This window comes from Alexandromys fortis, unplaced genomic scaffold (genome assembly GCF_014885135.2).
Source record: "Alexandromys fortis isolate MF-2015 unplaced genomic scaffold, M_Fortis_MF-2015_v1.1 scaffold_102, whole genome shotgun sequence".
NCBI classification, from domain to species: Eukaryota; Metazoa; Chordata; class Mammalia; order Rodentia; family Cricetidae; genus Alexandromys; species Alexandromys fortis.
In genome coordinates, this window is record NW_026067984.1 from 3,724,489 (window position 1) to 3,739,470 (window position 14,982).

Sequence of the window (14,982 nt, forward strand, 5' to 3'; positions counted from 1 at the left end):
CAGAATGCATTGCACAGGAGAAGCGCCCCCCCCATGAAGGAAGGTCTCAAGGGCCCTGACTGTTGTTGAGAGCTTCTTCTTATGGGGTTTAAGAGAAAGAAGGCTTTAGTTTCTAAAGGAGCATAGCGAGGGTAAATCTCAGCTTTGATTGATAAATTAGATCCTATAACATTTATGGACTGTGCATACCCATTCCCATGGCACATCTGATTTGACTCCTATGCACACCCAATCATGCATAGCATTAGGTGGTCAGTAGCTGATTCTCCCTTAAAGTGTAGAGGAGACACAGTTGTGCCTTATTTAACAAGCTCCCCAAACCAGTTGGATCAGCCCTTCAAATCGTACACTGTGCGTATATCTGTATAGATACTGGGTGAGCTCGTCTGTTGTGGGGGAAGACAAAGATAGTCTAGAGATGGATGTATGTGTAGCCCAACGCAGGTGTGTGTGTCGGGGAGGGGGGGCAAGGTTGCTGGACATGTGTGTTTGGAGAGGGGTGTGTGTGTGTGGAGGAGCTAGGCTGCCAAGTGCATGACTGAAACAGAGGCATGTACACAGACAGCACACCAAGAACAGGACAGATTACTGAAGTATTCCCTGTGCTTTCCTGCCTCGAGCGTAGGTAGGAAGTAACAAGGAGCACCCTAGTGTTTATGCAGCATGACCATCTGAGAATAGGAACATGCTCCTATTTAAAACACTTCTCACAAGCTCTTAGTATTGCTTGTCTTCAGAGAGACTTATCAGCGTTGTGGTAAAAGGAAGTTTGTCTTTCTTGTTTATGTTTGGCTTACGTTGTAATAGTATCTTTGTGGTTTTCCCTCCAAAAGCCTTAAACGTGTATTATAATAGTTGCTCCTTATCCGTGATGGGTGTGTTCTGAGGTTCTCACTCAAGACCTGTAACTTACTATTGAAATATATATATATATATTTATTTATTTATATTACATATTATATATATTATTTTGTTTCTAAATGCCATGCAGTATTGCCATGCAGTACCAGAGTTAATCTCTCTTCCCTAGTTTTTTTGCCCTGGTGGCTCCTTTGTATCACTAACCCTGTGATCTGAAGGAGCTAATAATTAACTCAAGAATTACCCGAACAGAACACCGCTCTATAGCAGGTGATTGAGATAGCTAGTAAGTTAATAACGGTCGGGTGATACATACGGTGTGGATACGCTGGACAGAAAAGCAGTTGACATTCTGGGGAGGAAAGAAGACAGTCCTGGGAAGTGTCACCAACATAGTAAAAAATGTAGCTATTTAAAACTTATGGCTTGTTTATTTCTAGAATTTTCCATTAATACTTTTGGATGTGGTTGTCCATGAATAATTAAAATGTTGAAAAAAAAAGCAAAACATGGATGCAGGGTGTGGCTACTGTGTTTCATTTAATTCTTATAACCCTTTCATTAGGAAATTAAGGCAGGTATTTTATGGATTAACAGTGCAAGTTACAAGGGGTGGCTTATTCTGGGTTGCAATCCTATTTGAGGATCAAATTTAGTGCTTCTGAACCTCAGGTACACAGTTTCTGCCATATGAGCTACAGAATTAAGGAAAAAAATAAGTACAAAACACTGTTTCAGTTTTCGAGACGACTTTTGTTTTCATGAGGAAAATACAATGTATTTGTGTGGTCAAACACTGAAGGCTGGGTTGAGTGAAATATGTTAGTGCGAGAATTGGATTAACTAACCACCCGAAAACCCTTTCCTTTCTGAAAGGCTGATTAAGTGTCTTGTTGTTTTTGTGATTTACTATATTTCAAAATATTGCTTCAGCAGTATTTTTAAAAGTTTAAAATCTCATCCTAATTTAGCAGTTAGAAAATTGTTTTGTAATATTTTAATGTAATTGCTAAAATTATTATGCTCAATATATAAATATTCTTCTCTTGCCTCATTGCTGCCACAGTAATTTAAAGCACGGAGAACTTCCCCTCCACAGGTGGCTCGAGTGTTCTCTCTCTGATCGCAGAGACTGCAGTAATTTCAGAGATACGGATAATCTGGATGTCCTGGGAACTAAGAACTTTCCAATTGTGAAGGTTTTCTGTCACAGAGTTCTTACTCAATGCAGCTTAGTTAGCAATTAAATCAAACGGATTTTAACTTTTTCCTATTTGCGTCATGTTCCCAACATTTAAATTAGTCCTAATATTTAAAAAGGCCTTTCTCCAACTCCCCATGAATAAATTAACTCCAAACTGTGAGAAGCAAAAGCCAAGAGTTGAATGCCCCCCTCTGCCATAGAAGTAAATTCCCAGGGCCCTTATATATCTGCAAAGGCCGTCAATCATATATACGCCTATGTGTGCTTATGCATGCCTGTGTGTACATGTGTGTGCATGTGTGTGTGTGTGATGGTATAGAGGTTAAAAAATATCTTTCTGACTTTGAAAGGCATTGCTGTTTTATGTTCTGAAATCTGTTTGATTCTGAAGCCTTGTGCAACCTCTGTTGTATGCTATTTTCTCCTTTCTCTGTAGAACAGTTTTGGGATTCTCTTTTTGCCTACCATTATATTGTTTTTAATTTTGGACATTAAATTTTACGTGTGTGAGTGAGTGTGTTTGCTGTGTGTACACGTGCCATTGCACAAGAGTGGAGCTGAGAGGACCACTTGTGTAGCGGGTTTTCCCTTTCTACCTTATGGGTCCTGGGGACTGAATTCAGCTCGTCAGGATTGCTGCAAAAGGTTTTTTCTCGCCGAGCCATTTCACTCCTCATGGTCTCTAACGGGGCCTCTTTTTGAACTGGATACGTTATTTTTGAATGAGGGACCCTTCCTGTGTCTCCTCAGACATGGTCTCACTGTGTGTTTCTTCCCTTTGCCCATTTGTTTCCTTGTTTATCTCAATTATTATTTTAGCTCGGTGTTTGTCGCTTTGGGTTGTTGCTATGGATCCTATTGGATGAATGTTCAGTAGACACTGGCTCCTTTGAGGCGTTAGACTTCTTGTTTTGTTTGTTGGCTAACTTTTGTTTTACTTCTCAAACGCATCAAACGAGAGACTGAAAAGGATTAAAGATCATGGAAGAAAGACTTTGTGTAAGATAGACAGGAACATATGAATGCACACACACACACACACACACACATGAATCTATTTAATACATATTTATAATGCAAAGCAAGTAATAAAGCAAGCGTATTTAATAGATGGCGTGAAGGTCATTTTTAGTGTTGTGTCTTTGGCTATCTTCTAATCTCTGGCCTCCCCCCCCACACTTTCCCGTACCCACCACGGCATCTTGTATCTTCTCATCTCTTCTGCTTCCAACGTGTCCCCCATTTCCTGGGTTAGCCTTGGGGACTTGCGTATTTTTTAATGTCCTAGCTGTCCTCTCAGTGGAAGTCAGGGAAGAGGAGACAGACCTGGGACACCATTTAACCATCTCTCACCAGAAATCCTAACATTTTTTTATATCCATTTCTGGTATTAGCTGATACTTTTATTTTTTCAAAAAGTTTCAGAAGGAACAGAAAATTCTCAGTAGACGTATGAGATAAAGTGGAAAGAAAGCTTTTTCGATATCTTCTGCCAAGAATGTCAGTATTTTAAGGAAATTAAGCGAGATCTAATCTGGTCAAATGCCTCATTTGAAGTGGACTATGGTGAGAGAAGCCTCCCACGCTGGGAGAACAGGAAAAGACGTTCTGGTCGCAGGACGCCCAACACTTAGAGAAAAAAACGAAAAAAAAAAAAAACCCTATGATGATGAGCTCTGTATATACAGCATGCGGAGGAAGGGGCCCGTTAGAAGGAGCACAGGTTCTGAGTTCAGCAAGACCTGAGGTTGAGTTCTGACTTTACCAATTAATAAACCTCTAACCATGGAAAAAACTCCAGAAACTTTCATCAACCTTCATTAAAGAAAGTATTAAAGTAAGCCATCCACCTGTTTTATACGAACTCGTAGAAGAGACAGACAGGTCAACCATCAGAAAGATAACTCTTATGGCAGAAAAATGTGCAATGTGCTGTGGTCATGAAGGGCTTTCAGATCTCGTGAGAGTCAAGGGACTTTACAAGAGATGTGAGCGTCAAGAGGGCATCGGAGTGTAAAGAATGTCCTTAAGAAGGAGATGCAAGGGATGTTTAAATCGCTGTTCAGGATTTCAGACTACTAATTGTCTTAATTAGGTGCCTGTGGGACAGGGAGAGAGGCCGGGAGCCGATGCCTGCGGAGGCCAAATGGTGTCAGAGGTGGTTGTGAGCCACAAGCTGTGAGTTGTTGGGAACTGAACTTGGACCTTCTGGAAGGGACGTTTACACTGTTAGCTTCCCCACACCATCTCTCAAGCCCTAAGAATGCAAACCATCAACAGCATTTCGGGTAAATGGGTCCAGAGACTGGCTAGCACAGGTACATGCTTCTCTATGTTTAGTACAGGAAATCGCATACATTTCTTGATTTATTACTAAACATCTCAAGTCCCAACTTGTCTAGGCTTCGCTGGTCATGAAAACATTGAATTTTCCGTGTTCTGGGAAACCCTTAGGTCCTAGATTTCAGCAGGGTGTTTGATCACTCTTACCCGAGACTCTGATGATAGGGACAAAATAGATCAAACACAAATCCAAGGGACACTGAGAAGATCAGCTGACCAAACTTGCAACTAGAGGATGCTTGAAAAGTGTGGGAGAAGGGGAGTAGTTGAGGCCAGCAGCAGTTGTTCTAGCTTGGGTGGTAAACAATTCCCTGTAGCCCCAGCCCAGTGAGATTAAATCGCATTGTGTGAGTTCCTTCAGAACCCACCCGTTTCTCTGCAGTCTGAGCACATCGCGAACCAGTCAGTCCTTCATCGTGGCCGCAAGCTCTCCAAGTCTGTAGTGTTTGGCACTTGGATCTGAAAACTATCCACATCTAGCCATTATTTTGACAGCATGTTTTGATGGTCCAACTAGATGGAAATAGGTAGCAATCCCTCTGCAGTAGATGGGCACAAGCGTGGGTGCCTGTGCTGCTTAGATTATTCCTAGTAGAATTTCAAAGTCTGTCTCCAAGAAATTATGTGGCAGTCTGCTGGCGTTGCTTCCCAACGCTTGTCAAAAATACATAAATCTCAAGCTACCATGCTTGTGGGATGAATTGTAAAAGATGCCGTTTAGAAAAGGCCATGGGAGAAATAAAAGCCAGTGAATTCACATACAAAAATTAAACTAGATTTGATATTTATGCTTTTTTATACTTCCTAGATGGCTCATAACGTTCCTTGATTCTTTTCCAAAACAGCTTGATTGTGCAGGCCGCAGACAGAGGGGTGCCCAGGCTTTCTGCTACGACTCTCGTAGAGATACAGGTGATTGACGTAAACGACAACGCCCCGGTCTTTCTCCCCTCAGAAGCGATAGAGATTGCAGAAAGTAAGTGTGCCAATTTGGAACCAACTTTTAATTAACGTGTGCATTTTATTTTACAACCGGATGTTGCACTAAGCATTGGTTCTCTACAGCTGAGCAAGCCAGATCATTTTCCCTTCATTTTATTGACTACACAATGGAAGTTCACGAGGAAAATATCAAACGTCATGGGAGGTAAATCATAAAACTCAAATTCGCATTTAAATGGGCTTGAGCCCGAGTCCCTCATCTCCATCATTCTTTACTGTGTGCTCATGTGCAGAGGAAAATTCCTGAGACACTGAATGTACTCCAGACAGAAGCCTTTGTTGCTGATGTAATAATCTCTTGACCTTTATGACCACTGGTGCTGTTAGACCCACACTTTGTTGGTCTTGGAAGGATGCTCATGGCAATACTGAAGTTAACAGGATAATGTGCAGAATCAAAACGTTCCCTAGCATAACCCAGCCTTCAGCATGAGTACCACACCACTGTTTGAGACTAAACACAATGGGTTTCATGCTGGACTGACTGAGTCATTTGATGTGCAATGACTCCATAGTCTGGGAACCCAAAGTTGTCCCTTGGTGAATGACCGAACTAGTAAAGCCAACTCATCCCTCTATAGACAAAGTTGGACATGGTGGTGACCTCTGTCCCTCTGCTTTCTCTTTTCCTACCAAAGCCACTCCTGAAACAATTTGAACATCTTACTGTCTTTGCCCTCTAAGCAGACTATACCAAGCCCTTTCTGTAGAAGCCTCTACATACAGGGACATCTATAAGTGTTCCTCTCTATGAACAAAACATATTTCAGGTTTATCGCTCACTTTTGATATCTTCATTCGATTTGATGGCCGTGTCCTGTTCCTGGACACGTAAATCGATGTTAAAATACATCAGCACGACTGCTGTGAATCTATCATGAGAACAGATTACATGAATTGAAATCTACTAAATGGGCTAAGAGCTTAGCACTCACCAAGAATTCTTCCCCAGGAGTGAACAATGAAAATTATGTATCCCATATGCAATGGAACAATTCTGAATGTCCTGGAAGAGACTTTCCACCTGCACCAGACTAGACTCTTGGAAATGAAGCTCCTTTCACCAGTGGGTTAGATAGGGAACCCAGTGGCGTGTGAGACACTGAGCAGGTCATGTGTTCAGGAAGGGCTTTTTTTGTGAGTAATAGTGCATTAGTAAATAGTAAATTCGCTACCCTGGGAATGCTTTGTTTTCCCTTAGCCCTGGGAATTTGAATTTTGAGAAATTTAAAGCAATGCCTGTCATTATCAAAGAAATATTCTTTCTTTCTTTCTTTCTTTCTTTCTTTCTTTCTTTCTTTCTTTCTTCTCATCTCCCCTCCCCCGAGAGTAAGAACTAAATCTTGAATCTGCTTTTTTTTGTTTTTGTTTGTTTGTTTTTGTTTTTGTTTTTTGAGACAAGGTTTCTCTGTGGTTTTGGAGCCTGTCCTGGAACTAGCTCTTGTAGACCAGGCTGGTCTCGAACTCACAGAGATCCGCCTGCCTCTGCCTTGAATCTGTACCTAAATATTTTTATTCAGCTCTGGTCTGCTTGCAAAGTTAATTATTTGAATAAATTCTTTGGGTAATGTCTTTCTTCTCCCCTACACTCCCGAGAGTGTCTGCTCAGACACAGGAACAGTGGTATGGGACAATGGTCTGTGTTCTGTCAATTATATTTTAAATAAACACTGATTGGCCAGTAGCCAGGCAGGAAGTATAGGTGGGTCAATGAGAACAGGAGAATTCTGGGAAAAAAAGGAAGCCCATTCCTCTATAGTTTTGGCCCAGCCTCAAAAGAAGCAAGATGTGACTGCCTCGCCAAATAAGGTACCAAGCCACGTGGCTAACACAGGCAGGAATAATGGGCTAATATAAGTTGTAAGAGTTAATAAGAAGCCTGAGCTAATGAGCCAATCAGTTTATAACTAATGTAGACCTCTATGTGATTTATTTGGGACTTAACGACTGCGGGAACCGGGTAGGACAGAAAACTCAGTCAACACTGTGTGCCACAGTAAAGCATTCAGAATGGCTTCTGATCTGGAATTGTGCTGTAAGCATACAGTGGAAAACTGTAATATAAATCTGGAGTATAGCCTGCTTCCTCAATTTTCTCCTCTGCGGTAGATTTTTCACTTTTATTGGACTGGTAAATTCTTCTGTGTTTTGATTTAGCCTGTAATGAGCTTTACATGAGAAATCATGCCAGAAAAAAAAGAAAATCATTTTAGATTTAAAATGAAAATACTTGGGTTGCATGATTGAAGCAATGTCTTTTGATGATGAATTTAATGGAAGCTGACATTGGTCCTGATGATTGCAGATTCTTTGCCTGGTGTAGTCGTGGCTCGGGTATCCGTTCATGATGCGGATTTGAATCCAGCTTTCACCTTCAGTTTTGTCAAAGGGAGCAACTCCGGAGCCAAGTTTGCTATTGATCGGGGCACAGGAATGGTAGTGCTGGTGCAAACCCTGGATTTTGAAGAGGTTGCTGAATACGAACTGATCATCCGCGTTTCTGATTCAGGGCACCACACAGAGGGTTCCCTTATCATCCGTGTGCTGGATGTCAATGATAACCCTCCAGTGTTTTCTCAAGACATCTATCAGGTAAAGAGATGGAAAACTAGAAAGAATGGGGAATGGGACTGAGAGATGGCTGGGAAGTTAAAATCCCTGCCTCTTCTTCCCGAGGACTTGATTCTCTTCCCAGCACTCACATGGGAACTCCCAACCTTCTGTAACTCCAGATCCAGGAAGTCTGACACCCTCCTTAGAACTCAACAGACACCAGGCATGTGTGTGGGGACAGACTGACATGCAGGCCAAACACATATACACATAAAGTAAAATATAATAAGTAATAACAGTGAGTGATGTCAGCCTTCCATCTCTGAGGATCTGGCCCAGGTTATCAGTCCTCACTGTTGTCATCCTGAGTTATTGCTGCAGGCTTACCTATCATATGGTAGACTAGAAATCAGCTGGAATTACTTGGCTCATTTATTTCAGTTTACTGAGTGTGCGGACCACCAGCCTTGTGTGTGTGTGTGTGTGTGTGGAGTTGGAGTTGAGGTGTTCACAACAATTGGAATTGGCCCTGGATTTTCAAGGCCACAGAGAAGATGAGCTCATTTGCAGGATCTGACAAAGTTCTGGACTATCATTCTTTGGATTAACATTTTACACAGATGGTGAGCCAATCAAGGCCACACCTCCCAGTAGTACCTCTCCCTCAGAGCCTGTGGGGGGTCATTTTCATCAAACCACCACAAGGCCTATGGAAAGCAGATCGAAACCAATGGCATGATGTCAGGTTCTGTGGCTACTCCTGAAGATAAGATATTCACAAGCATGATGCCTTTGTCCTTTTTGTCCTCAGGTCACAGTTCCTGAACTAGTACCCGGAGGGTCCTCTGTGCTGACCCTGTCTGCCACAGACATAGAAAGCAGTGAGGACATTTCTTACAGGATCGTCTCATCATCGGAGGGATTTGCAGTTGATCCCAGGAACGGTGAGTTACTGACGGAGACGTTAGGGCATCATCAGTGACAGTGCAGAAAGGCAGAAGCATCCACTTTGAGTGTTTCTGACACAGTCTTCCCCGGCTCCTCCCACTCGCTGTGGTTATGGACACTGCTTTCTTTCTTACCTACAGTGGAAATGGCAGTGGTTCTTCTTCAGCTTCTCAGTGGCTAGAACGTGAAGGGTTTTCGTTAGACGCTACTCAGCAGGAAGAAATGCAGAGACACCCCCCCCACCACCACCCATAGGGTCACACCCACGGTCATGTGTCCCACTAACAGGGCTTAGGAAGCTGTTCTGTGACTCAGCGAGAATCAAAATAATGTCTAAAGAATCAACTCATTAATGAGAGTTTTGTACAGAGTGCAGAAGCTGTTTACCCAGCGCAAAAAATATCCAGCAACAGTGCCCAACGCTCAATAGAGATAAGAGTAATTTAAAAACAATTAGTGTCAGTCTCTCCCAAATATGAGCCGTTGCAGTGTTCTGCTTCATTTGGCGTCCTTGCTGTACCATGTACTAAGACAGCAAAGCACGGGGCACAGGGGCCTTACCAGTGAACAACACTGAATGCTGAACTCAATAAAGAGGACTAATCAGGAGCATGGTGTCCTAGGGGGCACACTCTGGGGACGAAAAGAACCACAGCATCACACTGTGGTCTCAGCTCTGCACACTGCAGTTTCCTTTTCAAAAGAGAAGTGAGTTTAAAATGAGATATAAAGAAGAATTTAGGTCCAAAGCATCAGAAGAAGACTCACAGGTCTTGTGATGAGAGAATACAAATGCTACACAACTGTAGGTGTGTGCGTGCGGTGTAAGCGTGTGTTAGGGACGTCACTGTCCCTTCTGTCTACACAACTGTAGGTGTGTGTGTGAGGTGTAAGTGTAAGCGTGTTAGGGATGTCACTGTCCCCTTTCTCTCTCAGTCTGTTCTCATTTCATGGAAGTCCAGACACCTGCCGTCCTGGCTCAGCCTGTAACCGTGTGCGATGCAGACTCCTGAGCGTTTCATTCGCAGCAGGACTGTGGCCTGATGGGTGTTATGCACAAATATTGCCGCAGTGTTGATTAGAATGTTTTAAGTTAGCAATTGCTATCAAGTCTGTCTAGTTCATGTGTGACTGTCGATGACACTTGGCATTTAAACCTCCCCGCTATACATTTAATTTTAGTGATCACACTTAAAAATACTGCAATAAAAATACCATTGGGTACACACTTGTAAATGTCATGTATTTAGCAAAATAAAAGATGCTTGATATATTATATCATTAAGGAAAATGCCACTTGTTGAATTAACCCCTGATCTTGAGAAAAGATATATTTATTATTAAGCCCTCCACATTAACATTCCACTGCTTTCTTTTGGCTGGAGTTATTCCCCGAGTGTTCCGAGGCAGCGAGCGTGTGGTGTGTGCATGTCTGTGTGTGCCTATGTGTGTGTGTGTGTGCATGTGTGTGTTTCTGTGCGATGGTGTGTGTTTATGTGGTGTGTGTGTTTGCATGTGGTATGTGTGTGTGTTGCCAGGCACACTTGAGTGCTTGAATATCCTGGCCATTTCATTTTTATTTTGTTTGAGAGAAGGTCTCATTGTCTAGTCTCAAACTCTCAATCCTCCTGCCTCAACCTCCCAAGTGCCAGGATTATAGGCATGCACTACCTTATCCAGCTCAGAATAGTGACCTTATGCTAAAATATTTCTGTACATATTTTTATAGATAATGAGATAAAATAAAAATATATGAGACAAGAGTGTACTTTCTCTTAAAAAAATAATCAAACAATTTACTATACAGAGATAAAATCCAGGGAAAATGTAGCAAAGGCAGTTTCAAGGAGCACATTTAATTGTAACTTGTGATTAGCTTTGAAACTTTTATATAAATATAATAATTTTGAAATCGATTTGCACTGTTTGTAACGTCTCCTCTCCAGCAAGGAGCAGTGCGCATGTGCACACGCACCAAGCGTCTGCTGGCTCAGGAGATCCTGAGCAGTGAGTCCGCAGCTTTGACTCATGCTCTCATTTTGCAGGCACTGTGTTTACTACTGGTTCTCCATTGCTTCTGGATAAAATATCAACGCTTCGACTTCTCGTTGAAGCCAGCGACGGTGGAACTCCCCCGCTGAGGGCTCTGACACTCGTGGAGATAGAAATACAAGACGTGAACGGCTATGCTCCCGAGTTTATGGAGGGGCACTACAATCTCAGCTTGAGGGAGGATACGCCCACTGGAAGCACCCTTCTGACGTTTACAACCCTCGACCGTGACTACACTTTTGAAAACACACACACTGAGTATTCCATCATCAACGGCAACTTAGACAACTCCTTCCACATTGAAACCAGCCCCCTCCCTTCCGAATATCCCCATCAGCAGGGCGGGGCTCTGGTGTTGCTTCGTGCTCTGGACAGAGAAGCCAGGGCCAGCCACAAGCTTGTCATTCTGGCCTCTGACCATGGCTGCCCGCCTCTGAGTTCCACAACTGTCGTAGCAATAGAAGTCATGGATGCCAATGACAACCCGCCCACCTTCAGTAGCCGGCAGTACCGTGCCCACGTCAAGGAAAGCACCCCTGTCGGGAGTCACATTACTGTGGTGTCGGCAGAGGACCGGGACGTGGGCTCCCATGCGGAAATCAGCTATGACATCATCTCTGGAAACGAGAAGGGACACTTTTACTTAGAAGAGAGAACTGGGGTTCTTTATTTGGTGAAACCTCTGGATTACGAGGAGACGATAACATTCACTTTAACGGTCCAAGCTGCTGATGCAGACGAGACACACGTTTCTTTCGCTGCTGTGCACATCAGTGTGTTAGATGACAATGACCACGCCCCTCGGTTTGTGTCCTCCACCCTGACCTGCGCTGCTCCTGAAAACCTGCCTGCTCCCTCGGTCGTGTGCTCTGTCTGTGCCCTGGATTTTGACGCCGGGCCTTATGGAGAAGTGACGTACTCTATTTCCTCACCCTGCCTTGTCACACATGGGATGCACCCCTATCAGGATGTCTTTGTCATTGACCCTTTAACGGGGGACATTCGAGCTGAGCAGACGCTGGACTACGAGAGTGTCACCAAGTACTGCCTTGTCATTCAGGCCGAAGACAGAGGTGGTGCCACAGCTTCCCTGGAGGTCTGGGTGGAAGTCGAAGGGATGGATGAGTTTGAACCCGTCTTTACTCAAGACCAGTACTTTTTCAGTCTCCCCGAGGAAGGCCAAGGACAGCAGCTGATTGGCAGAGTGGAAGCCTCAGATGCCGACGACGGCGAGGACGGGGTCGTTTTTTACTCCCTCAGAACTCCATCCCCTCTCTTTTCAGTAAACAAAACGAACGGCAATATTTATTGGATTGGAGCCCTTTTCCTAATCAACAGTCAGCTCAACAAAGAAGACACCCTGGAAGTGAGAATAACTGCCCACAGCCCCAAGCCCAGCTCCAAGTCCGCATCCTGCACTGTGTTTGTGAATATCTCTTTGCCATCTGAAGGACATCACAGAGCAGTCTTTGCCCACAGTTTCTCCATCAGTCTTGTGGTCTCCTTTTTAGTGTTCCTCTTGCTTGTCTGCACTCTACTCGGACTGATTTTAAGACATAAGCCCAACAACCCACTGCCCAGTTATGAGGAGAAGACACTGCCATCCCCACAGGATGATCCCCGGTTGACAGGGGCTCCAGGCAAGCTCCAGGCTGGGCAGCAGACCCTGGAGTATGGGGATGTGGCGGGATCTGGTGGAGCTATGCCTGCTGAATGGTTGAACCTAATGAATGCCATGGAGAAAGACATCATCCACCTGTACAGGCGTTCACATTCCAGCGGCCACTGCTCTGTGGATGGAGAGACCGCAGAAGATAAAGAAATCCAGAGGATAAACGAGCAGCCTTACAGAAAGGACTCAGATTCTGTACTGAGTGACTGGGGGTCCAGGGTGCCAGACTCGGGCATCCCCAGGGACTCTGATCAGCTTTCTTGCCTGTCAGGAGAGACAGATGTGATGGCCGGGACTGAGGTGGAAGTCAGTCACGTGTTTGAGGGAGGAGAGGAAGGGGAAGGCTGTGAGGCGATCTATGTTCAAAGTAACGGATTATTCCAGAAAAGAGAGGCCAAAGCAGATGTTTTGTCTGATGGTAGCAGGAAAGAGTCCGCCTCTTCAGTCAGTCAGGAAGGAAGGTGTGCATCTCTTCCCACTCAGGCAGTTCCTGCTGGTGGTGCCAGAGACAGCTGTGCCTGGGATCACTTCCTCAGTTGGGAACCCAAGTTCCAGCACCTCTCCTCGGTGTTTAACGACCTTGCCAGACTAAAGGACGAACATTTGCAGATGCTTGGTGTTCCAAAAGACGCATCTTTTGTTTTCCCGCCCCCTTTGATAACAGCGGTAGCACAGCCCGGGATTAAGGCGGTCCCCCCGCGAATGCCAGCCATCACCCTGGGTCAGGCTCTTCATAAACTCCCCCGATCGTCCCTTCCCTACTATGCCGATTCTCTATCAGAAGCCATGTCGCCCAGCTTCTCGCCATCTCTTTCCCTACTGACGATGCAGACTCCCGCCAGGTCACCAGCGTTGCCAGGTGGAGAATCTGTAGAAACACACGGACGTGGTGCATGCCGTGAACTGAAAGCTGATGATGAAGTCCAAGTGTAGCGAGGTTGTGGTGTTGGCTCCCTGCTCATTCAGCACTCGGCAGAGACAGACAGAAAGAACACAAGCAAGTCTGGCCGAAGGGGTTCGCGCTTACCTAGCATCGGGGAATCTCGCGTAGACAGCGCTAGTGAAATCTCGCCCGTTTCAGTTTTTCGAAATTTCCTTCCGCCTTAATGAGAAGTTATTTAGTCTTTTAGACATTTTGGGTTGCTCTCAGGACACACATTTGTGGACATTAACTAGTCTGTTTTGTTATTACTGTGTTTTGTTATTTGTTTTAATGTTTAAAATTTATGATTTGAGTATTCATCAGAAATTATGACTGGAATTTTTCATAACTCTGGGTTGATGTGGCCCAATAAGAATTCTTGATTGAACGAAGCAGAAAGGACATTTTCCATGTACGGCTGAAATGAACAGGACGATGCTTAGGCCAGAGACATGTTATCTGGGCCTTTTCTACAAAACGATACCCCCTCCACTGTTCTTTCCAGATAAGAGACTTTGAAGATTAATTTATAGAAATTATTTCATTTTATTTTCTTCAACATATAGAAACTTTGTGTATGAGATAATTTATCTAGTAAACGCCCATTTTTAAAGTTTGTGTAGATGAAATTATGTTACTAGCTAATTATAATTTTCATAGAGTAATTTAGCAGTATATTTTTAAATGAAGTTTTTTTTTATATATGAAAGTTTCTACTATTAAAGTTAAGGGTGGGTATCAGAAGTCTTTCTTCCATTTACTTATCATCAATTTGTTGTTACCTGGGACAGTTCCGCAACAGGGTACACAGAATTCTGCTCTACACGGTTCCTGTGTCAGAAGCCCACCTGATCCACTCAGAAAATTACCCAGATGCATTAGAGACTTCACACGGGTGCTTACATGAAGTGCCACCCTGCTCTCCGACAGACCAACAGGGCATCAGTGATACCTTTCCCTGCTAGGAGGCTGCGTGCATCCCGAAGACCATGATCCACAAGCCATCTTCCCATGGGATGGGGGCAGGGTGGGAGGACCACAGCCAGGCTTTGGGATCACCTTCTGGGAATTCCAATGAGAAGTCTCGAATGCATCTGGGTAATTTTCTCGGTAGATCAGGTGGACTTCCACTCTGGAAGTAGTTCTTTTATAGATTGTTTCCATGGATACCACCTGTGGAACTAGGTGAGGCATTGCATTTGCTTAAAAGGGTTGCGGGTGCAGTTTGCTATCCGGTCGAGTAGGCCAGCAGTTCAGTGGCTGCCAGTGCTGATAGAATATAAGAGTGTATCTTCTTGCTGACTCAACTCCAGAGCATGTGTCTAAATCACATTAGGAACCAGTAAGTGTGATGGCCATGAAGGATTTGGATAAGCTGGAATTCCAGGGAAATCACATGTAGGCCATTTAAATATTATAGCACTG

The 14,982-nt window shown here is 44.0% G+C and overlaps 1 protein-coding gene across 1 annotated transcript in view; it reads left to right on the forward strand.

Annotated features, from left to right (window-relative positions):
* The window catches only part of Dchs2 (dachsous cadherin-related 2), a 192,270-nt gene extending 177,968 nt beyond the window's left edge, over positions 1-14,302 (forward strand). Inside the window, exons 17-20 of the mRNA XM_050158836.1 lie at positions 5,254-5,384; positions 7,716-8,002; positions 8,775-8,907; positions 10,957-14,302. Of these exons, the coding sequence (XP_050014793.1) occupies positions 5,254-5,384; positions 7,716-8,002; positions 8,775-8,907; positions 10,957-13,568 (3,163 nt within the window). The 3' untranslated portion in view covers positions 13,569-14,302. The remainder of the gene's footprint in view (positions 1-5,253; positions 5,385-7,715; positions 8,003-8,774; positions 8,908-10,956) is intronic.
* Positions 14,303-14,982: the final 680 nt, after the last annotated feature.